This window comes from Lepisma saccharinum, chromosome 3, assembly GCF_977018435.1.
Source record: "Lepisma saccharinum chromosome 3, izLepSacc3.1, whole genome shotgun sequence".
Lineage (NCBI taxonomy): Eukaryota > Metazoa > Arthropoda > Insecta > Zygentoma > Lepismatidae > Lepisma > Lepisma saccharinum.
In genome coordinates this window covers 34,713,155-34,737,312 of record NC_139231.1, presented here as the reverse complement: position 1 = coordinate 34,737,312, position 24,158 = coordinate 34,713,155, and the positions used below count along the sequence as shown (strand labels likewise).

At 37.8% G+C, this 24,158-nt stretch overlaps 1 protein-coding gene across 3 annotated transcripts in view; it reads left to right on the top strand.

The window, feature by feature from the left end:
* Positions 1–11,073, top strand: part of LOC145984972 (unconventional myosin-IXb-like) — a 137,932-nt gene extending 126,859 nt beyond the window's left edge. For 2 of the 3 annotated variants that reach the window (XM_083118425.1, XM_083118423.1), the window contains 3 exons: positions 4,006–4,261; positions 8,413–8,674; positions 9,767–11,073. In XM_083118425.1, coding sequence (XP_082974551.1) covers positions 4,006–4,261; positions 8,413–8,674; positions 9,767–9,999 — 751 coding nt within the window. In that variant the 3' untranslated portion in view covers positions 10,000–11,073. The remainder of the gene's footprint in view (positions 1–4,005; positions 4,262–8,412; positions 8,675–9,766) is intronic. The other variant, XM_083118424.1, reaches the window with a different exon arrangement.
* Positions 11,074–24,158: the final 13,085 nt, after the last annotated feature.

Below are 24,158 nucleotides of genomic sequence, written 5' to 3'. Positions count from 1 at the left end.
CTCCAAAGTCCTTGACAACTGGAGGTGTCGGGGAAAACAAGGCTAGGACTGAGGTCATTGGAAACAAACATTCTTTTAAAAGACCTTTCAAAACCTGGAAAAGTCAGGGGAATTAAATGATTTTTGGTTGGCAGAATTTGAAATCGGAAACACGTTTAGTTTTATTTTCCCAACAATCTTCTTTTTGCTTATAAAATGGCTCTTTTCATTTTATTTTTCATTTTTTTTTCAAAAATGTGTAACAAACGTGATTTATTTGATTAACTTGTAAAGTTGAAGTGTAACTATTTATTTTTTAGCATTTAAATCATTATGTAAAATACCTCGAAAAGTCGGGAACTGCAAAATTGTACGAACCCTCATCTATAAACCCCACACACATACGTTGCTTTTCGTAGCTACTTGAATTGTTTGCATTATGCACACATGTAATCTACCCGTATCATATATAAATATATATATTTATTTTGCTCTGACAGAAGCAAATGTCAGTGTCAACTGCAAATATTTGTCACGTGGTTGCATACATATAGGTTAGAAAATGCTGTTCTTCCACATTTCGTAACAAAATGAGCAAATTTCTCTACCCACCCTCTCCCATACACTCCACCCATATACCCAGGGTGTAACATAAATATATGTCAATACTTGGGGGACATATTCCTCACATGGAGACGATGAAATAATGTTATATGAACATGGGTCCAGAAATGCGTCATTGACACGTTAGAGTGCATTTTTGAAAATGCTGCACACTGGCGTAAGTAGTGTAGTGTGGAATGTCGAAAAAGCTATCAGATGCCACATACCCCACATCTGAACTGGCAGGAAACATGGTGGGAGACATTGACCCCGGGTGAAATTTGGGGGGGGGGGGGGTTCGTAGCAGAACACTGCACATCAGACCTGTAGGTAACAGACAAACAGGTTCACAAGAAATGCTCAAGATGTCTGCCATATTCACAGAGACATGCAGCAACCCACCATTGCAAATATTCCCGGATGCGCTTGTGAATCCCTGGAGAATTCTGTATCGTATCACATCCGTCCATGATATGGACATGACTCTCAGCATCGTGCTCCGATGTTGCACACACAAGAGCTTTTAAATGTCCCCAAAAGTCTAGTGGGTTGAGGTCTGGAGAGAGTGGAGGCCACGTAATGGGTCTACCTCTACTGATCCACCTACCACGGAAATAATGTCGATGCAGAAACCGACAAACATTCACGCAGGTAAGGTGTCCTGTAAGAACGCTTTGTATGTCCCTCTTGTTAAGCCTTGGGGGGAGGGGAGCACATTGGGCCTCACCAAGCAATCACCCACAATGCAAGCCCACACATTGACGGCGAACCAGTGTTGACATGATTGCACAATCACGTCGGCCAATACGGGCTGATGTGGAAATTCACAATTTGGTCACGTTGGAAGGAGGCCTCATCTGAAAACAGCACAGTTGCACTAAAGTCTGGGTTTGCACATTGCTTGCGAAACCATTCACAGAACACTACTTGTGTGGGGAAATCAGCTGCTGACAGTGCCTGCACGTGTTGTAAATGGTACGGGTACAATTGGTTGTCACGCAACACACTGCAGATAGTGATGTGGTCCACATTACATATGGCTGCTAATTGTCTTGTGCTACACTCGGTTCGCCTTCAACGTCATGCAGAATCGCCGCCTCCAGTTGTGGTGGCCTTGTCCTTCTTGGCCTCCCCCTGTCACATGTGGCAGGCGTGAATGTTCCTTGTTACCTCAGAGGATGATGTATTGCCTGAATCATTCTCCTGTCTGGGCACTGTTGTTCTGGATATCTCTCGAGGTACAAACGCTGAGCGCGACTACTATTGCCGCCTGCTAACCCATAGATGAAATGGGCATCGGCCAATTCTGCATTTGAATAACTGCACATTTGACTGTACCTTCACCCACGTCCGTGATGAACACACAACAACTGACAGTACTTCCTCGATGCTGGTCTGGCAAGCATTGACGTAATTTGCATGGCAAGCTCACTCCGTCTTCCTGTGCGCACTGGACACCACTTGTGGTAAACCGCCGAACTGACACGTTGTACCTTCCCCTCTGCCATACGTTCATCTGGGGGGTTCACCAGAACGTCTACTACATTACATGCGGACTGCGTGTTTGGGTATGGGGTGTTGTGTGATGTAGTAGCATACGAACTCGAACGTGCCAATAAAGCATTTCCTGACTATGATGTGTTTCTCGAACCCCCCCCCCCCCCCCAATTTCAACCGTGGTCAACACCAATGTTTCCCACCTTGTTTCCTGCCAGTTCAGATGTGGGGTATGTGGCATGTGACAGCTTTTTCAACATTCCACACTACACTGCTTTCGCCTCATACACAGTGTGCAGCGTTTTCGAAAATGTGCTCTAACGCGTCAATGACATATTTCCGGACCCATGTTCATATAACATTATTTCATTGTCTCCATGTGAGGAATATGTTCCCCAAGTATTGACATATATTTATGTTACACCCTGTTACACAGTGTGTACACAGTGTATAATATGAAAAAATTTATGAAAATTCGCCTCTGGGTCTGCCCCCCCCCTCAAAAAAAAATCCTGGCTACGGGGCCTGTTCCTCAACCTCTCAACCCTTTTTGGTTACGTATTGTAGTTTTGGTTTTAGGTTTAGGCAAAGCACCTAGAAACTTGGCATTGGTGAACGAGAAATCTACTTTAATTCTTCTTGAATCTGCCCCTACATTTACATATTCTACAATATTTTGCGATGTGAAAAGTAATTAATACGTGACAAAATTGGTTTCTTAAATATGTACACGTTCCTGTGCTTTTTGAGTTTATAAATTTGATACAAATTTTAATTTGAACAACTTATGTCCTTAAATTTATGTTGAATATGTTCAAATAAAATAAATGTCTAGCAGAATTCTTGAATTGCTTGGATGCTCCATTATTATTAATATTACAGGTTCTTTGATACTACACATTAGCTACATATCCTTTTGATAATACATATTTAGGTACATATTTTATCAATTATTGTTACATATTTATGTACATATTTTGTACTTTGATATTACATAAAAATCCGTGGTCCAGTGATGAGTCAAACTTTGTACAGGATGGAAGTTACTTGGTGTGAATAGCATTCTTATGTGGAAATAACCATTTTCCTCATGGGAGCTGCCCAAGAATTCCACAGGGAGTTGTTTAATGCTTTTAGAGACAAACGTCCTGATCTTCTGGAATATGCCATCATTCTTCATGACACACAAAGCAGTGTGTGTACTCGACCACTGGGAATGGGAGGTACTAGAGCATCCACCATACTGTATTTGTCCCTGTGTGATTTTGACTCCATATGTAAAATAAAGAACACCTGCGTATGAGATGGTTTCGGGCTCGAGACAACATTGCCATTGCTGTGAAAAGTGAAACTCGCGCCTAATGATATGGATGATATTTGATGCCTCCTACATTGTTGACAGTGTGTTGTGGACAATCTTTAAGGGTTTTAGGGTGCTTTGCATGCACCTTTTTCGTTGTGTATTGCCAATGTAGCCTTGTGACCAATGCTTGCATCTGGAACTATAAAATCTTTAACCAACCAGTGGTACAGTGAAACCTCGATTTTACCTTTTTCAGGGGACCAAGGTGAAGAAACTTAAAATGCAGGAAAAAATAAAATCTGGGAAAATTTGGTAGCATTTGGCTCTGTTGGGACCATGAAGATTGTATATATAATGCGGGAAAATGTAAAATCGGGGTTTCTTTGTACACATCACCTGCATTGTTCGTACATTGTTCATTTCCATATAGTGTCCTCTTCCATTTGTATATTTCAAATTTTTGTGCTGGTCCTGCATTCTCGAGAAAATAAATAGTTGCCATGCCCCAACCTTTGTATATTGTTTAGCAAGTTTGTTGTTTTAAATGTATGCCTACAAACCCACAGTTATGTTTCACGATTTTTCAACTGTTTACGTATTTGTTCTTGTTCTTTCTCATTCAGGGTTGCACTGCAAGAGGAATCAAATCGTATGAACGCTGGAGCACTCGCCATTGTTTTTGCTCCGTGCATATTGCGGACAAACAAAATAATTCCAGCACAAGACTCATTGAACGATATTGGCCAGCAGACCTTGTGCATAGAGACAATCATTCAGGAACAGCTTAGGAAGGTGAGATGCACCCTTGCAGACATTGATACTCTAGATACAGCCTGTCACACAGCAACTCACAGATTGTCTTCACTCAGAAGCTCAAAGGTAAGTGCTCTTCACCATTGTAGTAGTGCTTTTCAATCAGCTTAAAAGCAAATATGAAGTTGCATTCCTCACAGTTCATTTGCGTTGTTCATCAGATTCTCCAACATTCTAATGGGTCATATAAGTGACATGAAGTACAAGATGTCTGTTTGGAAACTGACACATTTTGAATGCTGTAAGTACATAAATAAAGGAGTACAATAAAATTAAGGTATTCAATTTGAAAACTTCCCAAGTTTGGAGATCTGGGGAGGGAGAATTTGTCTTTCACACCTGTTCTCATGACCCGAGTTTTGTGCGATTGCATCAAACACTTAATGCTTATCATACACATTACAGACTTAATGAAGGGTATCATGGGGATACTCCACAAAAGCATGTAATTTTGTGATGTCCAAATTCACATATTTTATCCACTTTATATTAACCTTTAGCGGATGGACCCTTGCATGCATGTGTAGCCTCTTCGGCTGGGAACTTTTCATGTGCATGCTTTTCAAACTTGCCACAATGTACGAAGAAATTGTAGTTCGGAAACTAATTGTCATAGAACTTTGAGATCTGTTTTGTTTTCTATAAAAGGCAGAGCTTTTAGTGGAGGTGAAATTTTTGCATTGTGCATCCCAATACTGAAAGTTAATGGAAATGGAAAATGATATTTGGAATGGTCCTGTGTCAACTGCAATAACCAAAGGGAATGAAAAAAAAATGTATTATGTGGTAGAGGTACATTTCTACAAACGTGCAAATTTTTGTTGAAAACAGACTGATACTTCTTGGGAAGAGCAGCAGTGTTGCAATCTTATTGAAACAATTTCCGGAATTTCATTTTAAATGTTGTCCTTATATATGATGGATGGACCAAATTTAGAGGGAAGCATGACAAAAGACCACTCTTGGAGGATATGTAATGCTGCTGCCCCTACTTGGGGGGGGGGGGGGGGAAACTAAAATTAAGGTGTTCAGAAATGTTACATAATTTCAGAAGATTTTGAAGTTTCGCCCTTTGTCCCTATATCTCCACTGTACCCCTAACTGTTGAACATTGTTAAAATGTGTGCTGCTTTTAATAACAGTAACAATGGATATTTAATTTTGTAATTCGAGTGTCGCACCTTCATACATATACTAATGAACCAAAAAGACACAACTGAAATATCATGTGTAGTTTTCAAGAAATGGAACTTTAATTGGTAACCATGTGGTACTGGAAAAATCTTTCCCCGTCCATTCTATCCAGCTGGTAGAAAGACCTATTCCTGCCCAGCCACTAAAGGTTAAGTTAAATTTTCGTTCCGGGAGAGAATTGAATGTAAGTGAAATATGCCATGATACTCAAAATGTACTAAAAGGATAAATCAGTTGAATTTATTCAATCATGTTATGATATACCAGGGTGGCTACACACTGGGAATTATGCGGGAATTTTTCTCCATAGATGTGAAAAATTGCAACTTTTATTAACCAAAATCCCATTGAATTTATACAGGTCCTGAGTCAGTTTTTCACTGGTTAGCTTTTATTTGTGAACGAGAAAGGAAAAGAAAGCTGCATGGAAAATAATACAGAATTCTATCAATCCAATTACTTTGTTAGTGTTCTTTAGAGAACAAATTTTCTTACAGATGGAAAATTATCGCAAGATAAGATATCTTGAAGTTGATTAGTTAAGTTTGAGTTTCAAATTCTTATACAATTAACAATTTTTTATAGGTTAGTATATCCTGTAACATTTGTGATGTATTTCAATTCTGAGTATGTTAAATTACAAACTTAAACTCCACACCTTAAATTAAATATTTTAAATATATATACTGTTAAATTGAATTGAATTCTAATTTTTTGGATACATTGGAATCACACAGACCTTTTATATTGGTAATATATTTGTGTGTTTATGTGTGTGGGTGGTGAGAGGCAGTAATAACAGGGTGTCTACCAGTCAAGAAAATCATGAAAGTTAAGAAAAAGTAATCAGCAAGTAGGTAAAAAGTCAAGAAAATACACTTGTGGTCAAGAATTTTTGCTATCACAATGACTGATTGATTGATTTAGTTTATTTTACTTCACTTTTCTGCCTTTTGGCTAATCGTGGAGATAAGGATGAATGGTGGTAAGATAAGATGGATGAAGGGACAATCACAAATATGTAGGGACACAACATGAACCCCACTTAAGATTATACTGACTGTGAGTCCAGACGCTAGTCTGCCAAATATGCAATAATAGGTCAAGCAAGTCAAATTCTCTTGTTAAATACAGCTTAAGATTTCATCTTAAGTGGCCTTTTGGTAGGGGTTTTTCATTAAATAAATATTTATTTTCTTAATTGCTAATTTCCAACCTTACCTAAGAAGGGGGTCATATAAATAACAGTTATAAAGAATTTAAAAAGTCTTGAAAAAGTCAAGAATTTTGAATTTGATATTTTGGTATAGACACTGAATAAGTAAAATTGAAATACAGAAAATATCTGCTTGTACCCTTGAATTTTTGGAAAGTTTGCCTTGAAAACCATGAATTATAGAATTTTGTCATGGTCTTAAAGTGATCACCCTGGTTACACGTGAACTGTGATCTCATCCAAAGACCTAGTCAGGGCTGGTATTGTTATTTGTTCACAATCTTCTGGCTGTTAAGTGTCTTGTAACCTAGTTGATGGCCCTAGTGGCTTAGCATACAGAAAAGTACCTTCCTTATGTAGATTATTCTTTCCAGTTCTTTATTAATATTGGTAAGAACTAGGGATGGGATGAGCTGATACTCCCAATTTTCGCAGATACAAATATCGATGCTTGAAAATTGTAACAATTAAACATTGATCAAAATATTAATATTTAATTATTTCACTGTAATTATATGCATTTTGATTTAAAATAGTCAAGAATTACATCAGAGTATAAAAAAATGGCAGTCATTAAATCATGGAATATATTTCTTAATGTAATACTTGTACAAAACAAAATAAATGAAAATTTTGCATAATTTCCAAGATAATTAGCTTCTCTGAATGTGTTGTGAGGTATTGCAGATCCTGCAAAATAACCAAACTCTGGAAAAGAATTGACAAATATTGGTAAATAAATTCCAGCCTATACTTTCCAGTGATACAATATATTGGCATCATTAACAGCTCGGCTTGAGTAGAGACTTATCAGTAGAGAACAGATTTTTATGAAATTTCGTATTCTCTTTTTTTTACCGCACAGCAAAAAAACTTGAGATCTATACGTTACGATAGGCATAGACTCCATTGTGCATGAAAAAAATTCATATTTCATAATATTGTGACAAAAGCTTCATAATTTACCAAATTCTTCATATTTTGATAATATTTTAATGTTTTATGCCAAAGTTGTCTTAATTATATTGTAATAATCTTCGTGGAAATGCCAACAATATGTTTACTGTATATTTGTTCTTTTTTCTGTTATTTGGGTTTTTCCAAGCATTTCTGGAGCAAAGTGCTGCAAAAGCATGTTGCCTTAGGCCATAAATCTATGTTTACCTTCAGCAATTGCTAAGGGATGACTAGTTCTCAAACCCTTGGGGGCATTTGGGAGGGAGGGACTAGTGAATGGAATTTCTGTCCATCAGTTGCTGTGTGTCATTGTTTGTCATGACTTGTGGCTGTTGTGAACAGGACGTGGAGAATTGTATGCTAGAAATAAGTGATACGAAGATGCCGAAAGCTAGAATCCAAGATTGGTGCTCTGAATTTAAATGTTACCGTACAGATGGGAAAACAGTTTTGTGCACTACTGTACGAAGCTTCTCATCATGTATAACTATCTTGACAGAGAAAATGTAAACTGATTCTGGACATGGAGAAACTTGTTGTTGTTTACTGCAATAAATAGGAGTTCTGCATATGATGTACAGTATATACTGAGGAAGTAATTTTGTGACCAAAGTAGTTTACTCCATTTATATTTGAAACATGTAGAAATACTTCGAAATAAATTTACATATTTCTTCATATTTTCGCATTTTCAATTTCATATTTTCTTAAAATTTTCTTCATAAAAATCCGTTCTTTACTTATCAGTCTCCGTCATAAAATAAATTAGCCAAAAAAAAATTGTATATAATTTCTCATAAGTTGCAAATCTATTGCATGCCTATAAGTACGCTATTTTGATTCTTGACAGATATTTACCACGGAAGAGCTTCTTCCCATAGAGGTGATAGAAGATGATAATCGGCCCAAAAAGCCATCATTCCATCCAGAGGAGGAAGAAGCCATTCTAACCCATCATATTCAGGAAATACAGAAGGAGAAGGCTCTTCTCACGTCCAAACTGCCAAGCTTGACACGGACCACATCGGATGATGACATGCTCTCCACAGATTTAGATGGTAGTTTGGATGATGTTGCCAGTGCCACAAGACTCGAGGATATGGATCTCGATGGTAAGACCCGATTGCGGATTGCAATTGGTAGGAAGAGGTCAGGGTGTAGTTATCGTTAATCCTACTATCACATCAACTAAAGTTGCTCTTGATTCATTCATGTGTGTGTGTCGGTAGGTTAGAAATACCATGAAAAATGATGATAGGGGACATCATGATGTAATGAATTTTAGCATTTCTACCAAGTTGGTTAACCCTTAACCCGACATACTGGTATCTCAGACCAAGGATAATCTTTTCGCTGTAGTATTAGTGCATTTGTTAGTGCTGATATAATCTTGATATGTTTAGTTGTGAGCTTTTTGTTGTCTACATTGCATCCTTTGTAAGCTGTTTGTTACTTTCTCCTCATTTATTTCTATCTCAGACTTCTATGCCTCATAATGCACATTATTGACCACTGATCTGTATTTGTGTTGCTGAGAAAAGATTCTTACACACACACACACATGCGCGCACACACACACACACAAATATCAAAGAAGGTAAAAGGAAACACTCAGCGGACAGTAGAAAAATTCAACATTTTCGCTAACTTCGTAGCATCATCGGTGTGATCTCTTTCTCCTCACACCGATGATGCTACGAAGTTAGTGAAAATTTTGAATTTTTCTACTGTCCAGTGAGTGTTTCCTTTTACCTTCTTTGATTTTTACTTAGCCCTTTTGGCCCTCCTTGATTTTATCCATTATATATATATATATATATAAACATAATTACACATACTGGTCTGACATGCTATGAAAAAAAATCTTCAACATATTTTATATTTTTTTTCTATTTGTAATATTTCATGGTTTTTCTTTAATAATCTTGAGGGATTACATGTGAACATTATAAAGAAAATGTAAATAAGACTTATGTCGGGTTAATGGTCAAATATGCATTTTCTTCATTATTAATTTTGTCAAAATTTGTTTAATTTTTTTTCTGTTTGCTGAAATTGTTATATACAACTCTTATTTATTTTTGCATGGTAAGTTGTAGTTCACTTGTTTTTACTGCATGCATTCCAATGGGAATGAAAAAATTGGGGTTCCACTGTGTATGTTTTAAACACTGATTCATCAACAGACATATTCTCATTTTTAGCAAAGCTCTTTTCATTGAGCTCCTCTGCCAAAAAACATACTGAAACGCTTTCTCACACATTGCCGTCCCATCTAATTCTCTTGCCTGGTGTGCTGGACTCAGGGGATGATGAAGGAACCCTCCGTAGCCCTGTTCGTAGAAATATCAAGCGAGACTCTTCTTCCGACAACAGTGTTGTATCTTCTTACCCACCCCCGGATGTTGAATGTGAAGAAGATCCTATTATGGTGTGATTGGTAGGTGTTTTACAACCTAGTAGTATAAAAAGAGACTTAAATATATAAGCATATTTTTGTTAAAAATTGTGGGTATGACTGTTCATTCCAGTTGGAAGTCTGCTTTTGCTGTTAAATTATTCGTTTAGATGATTAATGTTTTACTTGAGGTAAATTATATCCTTGTTAATGTTGGCCAGGAAAACATGTGTCGATATTATTTGAAGATTCCTTCAAAATGTGTAAAAAGAGAATCATTCCACTTCTAGTTTGCATATTTTTTTAAGCATTGAAAACTTTTTTGGTAATTAAAGTTGAAGAAATGTTTATGATATTTTTAAAATAAATGCTTTTCCTACAAAATGCTTGCTAACAACATTATAACTGAATGTTGATTTCGAGTAATGATTCAGAATTTTATTTTCCGACAAATAAAACAAAATAAGAAAGGGGGGGAATATGTACTCAGTTGTTGTATATTGTAAATATATTAAAATGTGTTACTTTTAAAACAGTTCCATACAAGATGTTTCATGGAAGGGTTAAGTTTGTTTGCTTCTTTTAAATCTAAAAATGTAAAGAAAATCCAAGCTTCCTTGACTGATAGTTCCAATTCATTGGACGCTACCATTGAATCAAAATCTCGGTGCTTTACCATTGTCATATCTGTGGTTCTGAAATACTGTCATGTTGTTCAAATAAAATTCTGGTAGAAATCTGTTAAGTAATTGAGTTAACGCATAGCATTACAGGTATTTTCTACTGTGCTTGTATGCACTGTAGAAGTTGAATGGTCCATGTTGTTCATGGAAATGTGTGTTCATTATTCAGTTACTATTTGTGATGCTGAGCTTTCATACTTGTTTAAAACTTTTAAGACTTGTTGCATTTCCATCCAAAGTATACTAAATGCCTTCGTTGACTATTGCTTGTGATCCCACTACTTACAAACTGCTGAGAGAGAGAGAGTAATGCATGGCATGACTTTCAGAAGCTGAGTGTTTGTGTGCATAATAGAGGAATACTTTTATATTGATTTGTAGAAGTCTGTACAGAGATATAGTATACACATATATAGAAATATAATTTATATATATATATATATGTAGATATATATATATAAATAAATATATATATATATATATATATACCGATACATTTTGTAAAATGTAATTAAATATACTTCCAATATGTTAAGCAATAAATGTTCTTAGTTTGAAGTTACATTGTGAATATTTCTAAAGAAATAGGTTTTATCATTCTCAGATTGCATTAATTTCATTGTATGCAGAAACCAGATGAATCTGTGATCACTGACAAATATCTAGGGGAGACAATTTCCTTAAAACATCAAGGTACTGGATTCTAACTATCCCAATAAAAGTCAGTGTGTTTAATACAACCCAGAAATGTCCGTGACTGTACAAGGGACTGATGGCTAAAGGAAGGATGGCATAGTTCCTTCCTTATATTTAGGGCATGCTATTGGCAGAGATGATATCTTTAAAAAGGCCTGGACACTTCCTCATCCATTTCCTATCCCATCACAGATAATGTAATAGTAAAATTAAAGGATGATCGTTAGAGGCACATATTTTTGGTAAATATAATAGCAAAATTTCGGTACAAAAACAGTCAATTTCGGGTTCAAAAGCGGTAAATAAAATAAAATTTCGGTGTTATAGTGGTGAATAATCACATCAAAAGTGTTATATAAAAGGACATTTTGGTTTTAAAATTGTGAATATAATCCTAAATTTGATTTAAAAACTGCACTTATTACACAAAATAAACTAATCCCTTCTAATAGCACATTTATGAAGTTACCAGAGTATTAAGTTTATTCCTGAGTAAAGGGATCAATTTTTGCTTCTCAAATATTAATCAATTTTCCGTGAATTGCATAACTCACAGGATACTTCAGACTTCAGAAAGTGTCGCGTCGGTATATAAACAGTAAATTTCATGTTTAAGAGTCAATTTCGCATTTTGCAGTTCATTTCGCATTATTTCGTGATAAGACAGGGTAGAAAAATGCACCTCAGACCTTTCAGAAACATGAAAAATGAACATTACAGCATGTTATTTCATATTTCGTGTTTTCGTCAAAAACTAAATTTGCATGCCTCTAATGATCGTACATTACTGCATTTTTTCGAATTCAAGATGCTGTCAAATGTAAGGTGCACCTTAAATATTGCTTCAGCTTTTGAGAAAAAATAATTTACTTTCAATTTAAGGTGCACAAATGTACATACTGGTAATTTATTAGAGCAATACTGTATAGTACTACATTTACCATTAGCAATACTACAATAAAAAAAATCATTAAGGATTATCTTTATCAATACCGGTATGATTTTACGTTTGCGGAATTTAAGTTTTTCCCTCATTATAAATTCAAACTTGATGGTTCCCTGTGCATATAGCACCGTGCCATGAAGGCACATTTAGGAGATGTGGTGGTAGGGCCACACACATTCTCGATCTCTGCCATTTTGGATGCCACCAGGTACCCATTGATTTGAGGCTGGGTAGCTTCGGGTTTTTCCCAATTTTACATTTTCCTGCATCTTGGTCCCCTGAAAATCGAGCTTCTACTGAATATACTCTAATCCAAGATGCACCTAAATTTTCAACATGAAAAAAAAAAAAAAGGTGCACTTTAGATTCAAAGAAATACGGCATGTAGTCATAAGTTACACTTGCATACCCCATGCAATATCATCATTGGAATTTAGGGGAAAACATCCATCCCATAAAAGCATCAGTACATATTTGGAATTTCTCCCAAAGAACTATTTATTCTGTTAAGAATTTCAGTTGGAAAAATGGTCAGCAAAACTATTTTCATTAAGAGAATAAAAAGTGTGGTCAGTAAAGTACAGTGGAACCCTCATTTGATATTTTCCTGCATTACACGTTAATTCTTCGTGGTCCAAATAGATCAAATTTTTTGTGTTGCAATTTGGGAGATACATGACAACCAAGTGAGATGAATTTTTTTTTCTCAGTTTGATAGTTTTTTGTTTTTTTTCCTGAACATAATAAGAATTATTATTGTACTGACAAAGGATGCCGGTATTTCTTGAGCTGTAAATGCTGTGCTTTTAAACTGTTATTCACAAAGTTCATAAAAAGGTATCATGGAGATAGAGATGTTGGATGCTAGTTAGTTTTTTTAAACATTAATCCCAATTTAATTTTTATCTTTTGAGGTCCCAACCAAGCAATTCATATTGCTGCATATTACTCGAACATGTAGTGGGTCAATAAATTTAGTATTACTGAGAGTTTTATATTAAATGTTAACAATATTATAATATTGTTAACATTTATTTAGCCATGTAATTCCATAATGCAAATGTAGTGTGTGCATTCTGGGATCGATTCAATGAGTGGGTGCCATGCCATAAGCAAATTTGGTGATGAGCAAATTTGGTGGCAACTGCAAGTAAAAGAGTCCTGGTCATCTGCTCCTTCTAGACAGGTATACAAGCATGTTTTTTTCTATTTCAATCTTAAGTTATGACCACCTCTCCCCCCCCCAACACACACACACACAAATATATATACATATACAGGGTGGTGCAGGGAAACAGGAAAATTTCAATTGACGTACATGTACGAATAATCACAGGAAAAAATACATTTAATGCATGGAAATGTATGTACAAAGTATGCATGATTGAAATTCATTAACTATGGCACTTAAATGTCATTATATTTCTTGAAGATGACATTGGAAAGATTTGTTCCATTTCGGCATACATATTCTGATAGTTGACTGTGGAAACTGGGATGCTCGTTGGCAGAGGCGTCCGGTCATCGGGAGATGCGGCGATGACAAAGCAAAATAATAAAAATATTGCTTTTTAAATATTTTAGGGAAGAAGAAAAAATAAATCAGAATATTCACATATTTGAACGAAAATTAGTCAAGTAACACCATTAAACAGCTAGAAATATGCAAGAGATTGCTAAGTTTAGCGCATCCAAAGGAGAGCCCAGTTCTACACCCCCTCCCCCCATGCCCAACCATCCCACTGCATTTCCGTTGAGTGCAATGATGTCAGGCGGGCCAGCTCATCACAGCAGGTCTGCAAATCCAAGGTTCTTCGACCACTTTTCCCCCGCTTTTGAAGGTCTGGTCATGAGAGACCTTTTTTTTTTCAGCCTCCTTATTTACAAACATGGCAGGGTTTCTGTGTCATCAAGATGAGACTTCTCAGAATGTCCAGCACTGTAAAGCATGCAACGCTCTTGTTTTTTAAGAGAAAAAAAACATATTGAAGAGCATCGCAACATAACTTATACAGAATACATGATGAAAGTAATGGTGCATAGAAAAAATATAAGTAAGCAAAAGCATAAATTTCCCCATAGTGCTAGAAAGAACTGGAAAAAAAAGCAGTTCTGGATCCATTCCATTTTCTTCATAGTATTTCTTCTTTTAATTTTTTTGGATCCTGCGGTTCAAATATAGATTTTTTTTTTGGGGGGGGGGGGGGGAATGTTCTTGGTTTACAAAACACGAAGTACTTCCTGCTGTTTTGTGTGTACTATGCTTACAAATGACAAGATTGATCAAGATTTTTGTTCTCGAGGTGTTAGACATACTTACTCAAACAGAACCTTTTCCCTAACATATCTTACTTTCACACCAGGGATGGCCAAAAATATCAGGATTCCGGAAAATCTAAAAATCTCGATTCAAAAATTCTACTACCCAGATTTCGGAAGCAATCCGAATTTCGGAGAGAGAAGTTTAACAATGTTACAATTTTTTTTTTTTTTTTTTTTAAATTAAAGGATAGATTTAGCCATCTCTACTTCACACGTCATGTACAAACACTGTTATCATCATTATCAATTAGGAATGCCCCCTTCCTGGGTTGATAGATTGACCATGATGTTTGGCAAGTCTTGCGATGACTACGTAAAAATGTCACGCTTCACCACTGCTCGTTGTATCATGTCTCGAGGAATGCCAGTGATTTCTTCTTCAATCTTCTGTTTCAGTTCAAGGATGGTTGTAGGCCGTGTGCTGTACACTTTGCTTTTGAGATGTCCCCACAGAAAGAAATCGCAAATAGGGGATTTCTGATGCCATGGAATATCACCGTTCCGTGAAATGACCCACCTTGCAAACAATTTGCGAATGGCCTCCATTGACTGTCAAGTAATATGTGAAGTGACTGTCCTGCTGAAATCACATATTTTTGATGTCAAGATGTGCATCATGCAAAGAATGATTCAAGCATGGCAACATACAGAGTGGATGTCACTGTCGTTACAATGCCCTCCTCCCTTTAACCTTTACTGGGCCAATGGGTCACATGTGACCCATAGAAAATATAGGCATAGTCGGCCAATGGGTCACCCATCATGCTGATTAAAAAGTTCATGTGCTTTTAGCACCTTCATACTTGTATGTGAGGTTGTAAACGCTGACAGATGTTCAGGTAAGACTTTGAAATGTCCTGTCGAAGAAAACCCACTTACCCATGACCCCCTTCCCTCCTCTCCCCCTCCCCTTTCTTTCCCGTGGATGCGAGGTTTGACAGCTGGGAAATTAATGCAATGCAATATATGAGATTTACGAGCTTGTTTTTTGCCTCCCAGCTTGGGAAACCCGAGCTATCTTTTGTCAACATGTTGGGTTGTGTGTTCCAATGCTGAAGTTGGTGACGAGAGTCTAAAAATAGAACAAGGGAAGCCAAAATGCACTGTCACGCCTGACTGGAACAAAAGGAAATATGTTGGTCACAGCATGCTGCGAAGGAAATGTGGCACCTCTGCTGTCTTTGTTGATGACATTCTGCCTGCCTCCCCCCCTCCTGTGTAACCAATAGGTTACCCAATAGCAACTTTGGAGTCGCACACACACAGTGACAGGACAAGCGATTCTTGAGTGCTAGCTGAAACTTGTGCATCTGTGTGCGCTGTTGTTGGTGCTTGCTTGTGCATTGGCTGATTGTGGTAAGTCGTTGCATCTTCTGTTCTGCAAATCCACTTTTTTCTGTTTATTCAGGTCTTCGATCAAACATGTCCGGGAAAAAGCAAATGAGCGAAAGGGAGATATGTGATTTCCTAGACAACACAGATGACGAAGATGAGACTGTAGGACCAGAGGGTGACGAAGATGCTGTAGGAGCTGATTATGTTGATTAAGAAAGTGTATCCGATTCTTCCTCGGATTAAGATTATGCTCCTGTTCCATCAACATCATCAGCATCGACTTCAGCTTCGTCAACCTGGGGCCCGCGACCCGCTCATCTCCCAAGTCCAACTGCTTCCCTTTTACTGGCTGACCTGGACCCAAAACTTCTGATCTTTCTGAAAACCCTTTGCCTTTAGATTCTTTCCGACTATTCTGGACGGATGCTCTTTTCGACATCCATCCAGGGTAGAGCCCCCCATCACCCTTGGCAAACCTTTCCTTTTCTTTGCTCTGTGGCTGTACTTCGGACACAATAGACATGACTACATAGAATCTTACTGGCAGAAAAAACTTTTCCATACCCCCTGGGTCGGCTATCTCCTTTCATGTAACAGTTTCTGGCACATTATTTGCTTCCTTCACTATTCCGACAATTCATTTCCTCCTCCTCCTGCGACAGAGGAAACTGAGACAGATTTTAGAACATTTCAGACAACGTTACCTTGACTTGTACAGTGGGATCCATGAGTATTACCGTGCAAATTGTCCATCACTATGTTCGTGCACTTTATTTGACCCAATAATAGTTTCAAGAATTAAAAGAAAACTCAAAACAAGCTGTTGACAACTTCTGCACCAGCATACATAAAAAAATCATCGTTTAAAAACACACAGGATGTGAGAGAAAAATTAATGAAAATAGTCATGGACAATTTGCATGATAATACTCATGGATTCCACTGAACACATATCCATTGACGAGGCTATTGTTCTTTACAAGGGTAAAGTGCTGTTCAAACAATATATTCCAAAGAAGCACAAGCGATTTAGCATCAAGTTATACTTGCTCTGCAACTCTTTGGAATACGTTTGATATTCTCGTTTATCTTAGAAAGGACAGAGCAAGACAGACTGGAACTGTGACATCCACCCATGCCCTGGTCATCGAACTAAGTAGGAGAGTTCAAGGAATTGGCCATAAATTGTTTATGGACAATTTCTTCACCTCCCCCGATCTTTTTGATGATCTCGCAACAAAGCGTGTGCAATGTTGTGGGACTGTCAATAAGAATCGGCGTTCCATGCCCATTGACTTCAAGACAAAACGTGGTGACCTGGATGTACGTACGAAGGGAGACTTGACAGCTGCGCGACAAACGTGACGTCCTTGTGGTGACGAATTACCACAGACCCAAGGGAACTTTCTTGATGCCCATGGTAACCCATTGAAACCCGAAATTATACTGGACTATAATAGATATATGGGTTACATGGACAAAGCTGACAGGATGACATGCACCTATCTGACTAGCAGACGAACAATCATGTGGACTAACAAACTCTTTTTCTACCTTGTAAACCAGTCCATCCTGAATTCTCACATCCTCCTGAAACACTTCTCCCGAAACCACTCACATCGTGATTTCCAGATAAGTTTGATCGAGGAGCTGGCTAAATGGGGGAAGGCGGAGCAGGCTGGTCCTAGGCCTTTACCTTGTGCCGATGCCAATCTCCCACCACCTCTCGAGATGGTCAGAAGAGAAGCTTCGGCTAACAGGAATTAGCCTATATTGACTACGACATGCAGAATGTGCAAGGTTTGTTAACAACAAAAAAAAAAAAATAAGAAAACATTCCATGATTACAAGGCATCCAAAGTTGCACTATGTGTGTACCTGTGCTTTGAGGCTTTCCATGTGGGCAACATAACACTAGTTATTTTCTGTGCAACATTATTTATCATGTATCTTTTTTGTACTGTTTGCTCACAAATATAACCCAACGGGATATTTTTGACATTGCATTGTTGCAAATATTGCATCATTCTAAACTTCCAAGCATGAAACAAGTTTCATTTTGTTGCAAAAAGGTACATTCTTTGAAAACAATGCAAAAGTTTGCGCCCTTTTCTCAAAATAGCTGGAGAAGAGGGGGGTGAACACCAGATTTTAATATTTTTTTTCATTGAAATTTGGGGACTAAGCCCCCCCCCCCCCCAACTTCGTTTTTCTCACTTGGGCACTCTTGAATTGTATACAGTCGCATGCTCCAATGTTTTTTCTTCCAAACAAAAGTTAGCCGAAGTAGATTGCTCAAATATTCTCAGAGATATAACATTTTTCTGAAATAGGTGTAAAAATTTAAAAATCACGCTCAAAGGCTGCTGCCAGAGAGGGGTTACTTTCGGAAACCCATTCGGCGGTGTAAAGGTTAAAAAAAAAATAAAGGCCGATGATATTATGATATGACACTGCACACTAGAGTACTGCATTGGACCACTTTCGCTCGTTGAAACTCATTCGAATCTCCCTCCCTCAAGCGTAGCGTGCTACGCTCGATCGTACCACACTCGTAGTGGAGTGCAGAGTGCGTATTACAGAGCCCAATGAGCACCACTATCAACCTAAATCCTATACATTGAAGGAAACCAGTCCATGTAATTACAATTCTAAATAATAATTTTGTATATTATGGAAGACTCAAGTACAGCACATATGAAGGTATGCAATATCTACAGACCGAAACATAAATTGGATACACATGCTGACAGACGTGCCTAAGCAAATTACAAATATCGTATCACAGTGCAAGAAATATGTGTACATCATTGTTCACTTACCGAAAAGAATAATCATATTCTGCGACATAATAAAATGCAGTTATAACATTCAATCGAACATCATTTCAATGTAAAAATAATCGTAGAAACCTAAAATGTCAGTCTAGGTAGTTTCAGCCCATAATCATCTATTTCATTTTCACATATCTCGGTAAGATATACAAAACTGAATTTTAACATGGAGATGTTGGACTATGTTCACTTATTTTTCAATTTCACTTTGTTCTTTACTTCACTGTCCATATTTGATGGCCTACTACCGTAGACAAATTACGGAAAATAAGTACTAATAGGGTTCAAGAGTTCAAATGTATTTTCCTAGTTCGGTCGTTTTTCGCTCGAGCGGAAGAACTATCGAACGCTCATTGCAGCTCTCTACTGCACACCATACTGTAACCTTGGTGCTATGTAATGGACACTTGTGAAGCTGAGAAGGATTTTCTTTGCCTAGTAATGGAAATTCTGCTTGTTAACGTAGCCTCCAAGGTGGAAATGGGCTTAGTTTGACATCCTCAAATTGTTAAGGAAATTGGCATCCTCGTTAACCTTCGCAAAAACCCTTACGCAACAGGGTCATGAGTTTGTAATTGCTGTACAATCTGTAACTTACAGGAGTGGAACTTTAATTCATGCATTATTCTTTGTACGGTTCTTTGACTCAACTGTAGCACTGATGCATGTTGTCGAATGGAGTGGCTAGGGCTCCTCTCAAGGGCAACTTTAAACTGATTCCATATTCTCTATGGTACATAACCCATGCACAAATGCCATCTGGGGACTTCTTGTTAAGGCTGAACCAGTTTCTTCGAAATTACGCACCCAGGTTGTAATTGCGATAGCCGATGGAACATGGCCATGACATCCTCTGGTAATCACCGTTCTTATAAAATGCTTTCACAGCAAATACATGTTCCGCACCACTCCAATGCTCCATCGTAACTAAATGCAAAGCCTTCTCAATGATGTTGCATCGGTCCCGAACAAATGCCGGTGCTACAGTGTTGCTAATCCTAGATTGAAAATTTCCAGTTTCCTTGTTCCACCTTGTATTAACAATATAAAGGTTCTGTGCGATTCCAGTGTATCCAAAAATTCTAATTCTAATTCAATTCAATTTAACGGTACGTACTTACACACACACACACACACACACACACACCCACACCCACCCACCCCCCTCAGACTGGAAATATATCTATAGTGGAACCATCAGCAGAAAAACCTGCGCAGACCGCGACTCCTGTGAACCGTACTCCTGCAAGGGGTGGGGAGGGAGAAAGTGGAGCAAGCTTCCTTATGGCCCTAGCTGAATGGATCAAGTGGAAGGTGCACGAAGGATTTTAGCCGAAGGTTCTTTTGTTTGTGGTCGCTCTATACAAACACAAGTCACAAATGTTAAGGGATATTCTACAAAAAAATGTTGATGTACAAGAATATCAAATTTTCCTAACCAAATATCTTATCTTGCAATAATCTTCCCTATATGAGATAAGATTGTTCTGCAAAGGACACTAACAAACCAAACGGATTGAGAGAAATCTGTTTTATTTTGCACTAAACTTTTTTTTTTCTTTCCTCGATAAAAATAAAAGCTAAAGTGTAAAAAACTTGCCTCAGAGCATTAATAAATATGTATAAATTCAATGGGATTTGGATTAATAAAAGGTGCAATTTTTCACATCTACAGAGAAAAATTCAAGGAATTCCCGTTGAGTAGCCATCCATTCTTTGCTGAATCAACTGTAATAGGACTGTCCTATGTCCTATTGAGACACGTTACAGAACTGTTTGTTTTCTCAACTTCAAGAGGATTCAGAGGACTTTATTTTCATGCACAATGGGGAGCTACAGGTCTCCCTTATTGCACAGCGCTAGGACAACCTTGCATTCTGACGTCAGACGAGGAATGCCTATGTTGTTAGGTTCTTTCAGCACAAATACACTGCAAATGTATTATTTATGCTAAGAGAACTAAACGTGGATGCCCGAAGTTATCTGAGACACTGGATTGGAAGAGGGTGGTCACTATGACCTTGTGTGCATTGCTGGTGGCTGTTCAGGTCTCCCGACATCACTGGGGATAGTAAAAGACACTGTTTCTGTTCCACTTCTATGTGCAAATCTTGATTAGCGGAAGCATCGAATTGTTGAGGCTGTGGAGTCCATGACTGTAACCCAGTTGAAGTGTGAGGAATGAAATGGGGGAAAAAAAAGTTAATCCCATCCTTTCCATCTGTCTCTTTCTCTGCGAGTCCATTCTGGGTGCCTTGTTTGGTAGTTCAATCTGGATGGTTGAAAAACTGTTAGTCATATCTGCGGTATTCCATGGGTTGCAGCACTGTTCTCCGGGAGGGATGATTCGTCAAGCTCTTTCATTCTACTTGGTGCTTTTCGAATTGAAAAACTGTTATCCAATTGTTTACCCATTCTTCATATACTGTACAGTGGAATCCATAAGTATTACCGTGCAAATCATCAATGACTATTTTCATTAATTTTTGTCTTAATCCCATGATTTTTAAGTGAAGGATGGTGCAGAAGTTGTCAAGAGCTTGTTTTTGAGTTTTGTTTTAATTCTTGAAGCTCTTATTGAGTCAAATAAAGTGCACAAACATGATGGTGGACAATTTGCATGGTAATACTCTTGGATCCTACTGTACAACAAACATGATGGTGGACAATTTGCATGGTAATACTCTTGGATCCTACTGTACAAAATGCCCCAGTATTAAGGTGAGTGTACAAACTCGGTAGCTGGAAGAAATAACTGTTGGCCGATTCAGAGTGGAAACTTCAAAATGTTCATCTTGTCTACTTTGAGAGAGTCAAATGGCCTTTCTGGTGCCCTGTCCCCCTGCATACTTAGACTTGGTATCAATTTGAATGTAATGTTGTGGGATTATTCATACATAGGGCATATGTGGAATTGACCTACACACACACACAGAGTCACAGTGTCCGGCTTAGAGGTATCAGGGTGGCGACAGACCTGGAAAAGCAGGAAAAGTTAGGGAATTAGAGGTGTCAAAAAAAGTCAGGGAATTTTGTCTTGATCAACTCCTTTTTTTTTTTTTTAAATTGTGATGGAATTTTGCACGGGAACAGGAAATCTTGTTGCTAAGTTTCGACCTCAACTTTTACGCCCCTTTATGCAGAACACAACCACAGCGCCAGAAACCAGTGATGGCAGGAGGGGAGAGAAATTTCCGGAGGAGCAGAAAAATGTGTTAAGCCTCTAAAAATTACGTGGAAAATGCATTGAATTATGATTTTTTCTTGTCCGTATGGTAGTAGTAAGGGGGCAGAACTGTCAACAGATGGGAGTGGGTGGTGTCATCCGATAGTTGTCTGGCATTGTAGTAAGGCATTTTGTTGGTAAACTGAAGGAACATGGAAACAAATAGGCTCCATTGATACATACAATTTTTGTTGAATATTGCCACCCGACAAAGTATCTCTCTACAACATGCGACAGAAATTGCATGCATGGCACTCGTATGGAATTGATTTTTGTTGGATGTCTTTGGACTGCAACATCCAAAAAAAATCGCATGCATAAACAAGAAGAGCTTTAGACTGCAAATATGCTGCTGGAATTTCATTACTCTTCTAGCTCACTTCACCTTATTTAATTTAGCAGTGCTTATGAAGGTTTTTTTTCAACATCCTGAGCAGTGGCGTGCCCAGGATTTGCGAATGGTAGGAGTTATGTATACTTTTACTTGATAGTCGGCACTCATTTTGTCATATTTTTCTACCTTTGATGTTCTTTTTTTTATGAATACTTGGCCAAAGGGGGGGGGTTATAACTCCCATTAACCCCCACCCCCCTTGGGCACGTCACTGATCCTGACGTATTACTGGTTTCACACAAGTTAACATACTTTTACAATGACTTTGCACTATTCTTAGATATCAAGAAGAATCCGACAAAACGGGATATATATATTGAATACTATCACGAAAAAGCGAATCATAAATCTGCATTGGTGAACGTTATAAAAATGGGCAAGTGCATGCTCCCAACCTCAAATTTACTGCAACACTAGTGTTGCAATGAAATTAACGCCACACTCTGTCCTGTCTGTTTAAACTCGTGAGAGATGGTCATTCATCTCTCGCTGAGTGAAGTTAATGTCCAATATTATGAAATAAAATACTAATAAAAAATACTTAAATATTTTATCATATTTACTCGAATCATTCAATCATAAAAGCAAATAACTTTTTTCAAGAATTGACTTTTCTCTGCCAGCCCTGCTAAATTTTCACTTTCCATCTACTGATTTATAGAAGGGGTGGCCAGAAAGTAATTTCCAATTAGTAGGGACACTAATTTTTCGCAAACACAAAAACCGTGAAAAATGTTAATTGCTGCGAAGTTGTGTTTATGAATGTGCAGTGATTACACATTTTTCGTTCGTTCGAAATATCAAAATAATGCGAATTTGGCATAAAATGCAAATTGTTGGAATTTTTAGCGATTTTTTTTAAATGTCCTAAAACAACGAAAAATTCCAAGAAATCCAAAATTCTTGTCGTTTCTACTTCTAGGCCATGTTTGTGTACATAACTTGCAAGTTTTCCAACATTTTATTCAAGAGTATACTATAATGCTTGTTATACATGGAATGATTCCGACAGCCACATTAAATCATGTATTTCCCAAGATTTTTTCAACTTCTATCAAAACCATTTGCATCAGAGCAAAGTGGCAGGGTTCTAACAGGAGATCGAGTGCGTATCTACCATCACACGGGAGCCACATCTTCAGTATTTGTCACGCGAGATGTGTTTCGGATCACCAAGCTAAGTGTGCATGCACCATCGGCATTTGTCGAGTGAGAAATAATGGAGCTCAGTCATTAGGGCGTCTGACTACCATGTGACACACCCGGGGTCAATCCCCTGCAGGGGAGAACCAGGATCTTTTCCACCTATTCAAACTGCTCCGGTGCCCACTCAGCATCATATCAAGTGGGTACCTGGAGGACACTTTGAGGTATAAAGGTAGCCAGGAGTGTGGTGCTGAATCACATTGCTCCCCCCTTCAGCCGTGATCAAGAAAGTGTGGGGCCCTAACTCTACACCCCTATACGTCTTCATGGCAAAGTGCAGGCGAGCACTTTACTTTTACTTCCTAAAAAATCTGTTCCAACATATCGAACTGTCACGAAAATACGTAGACCATGTGACCTACAATTTAAAATAATAGTTTAAAACCACAATGGAGTTTGGTATATTTGGCAGAAAATGTTCTAAAACAAAAACGCGAATTTTGGGAAACGTAACACTAACAACTCAAAAAAAAGATAATGCCAATTTTTGGTGCCATAATATATTGGTATTTGTCACATGAGATTGTTTGATTTAAACGTTTTGGGTGCGTTGCCA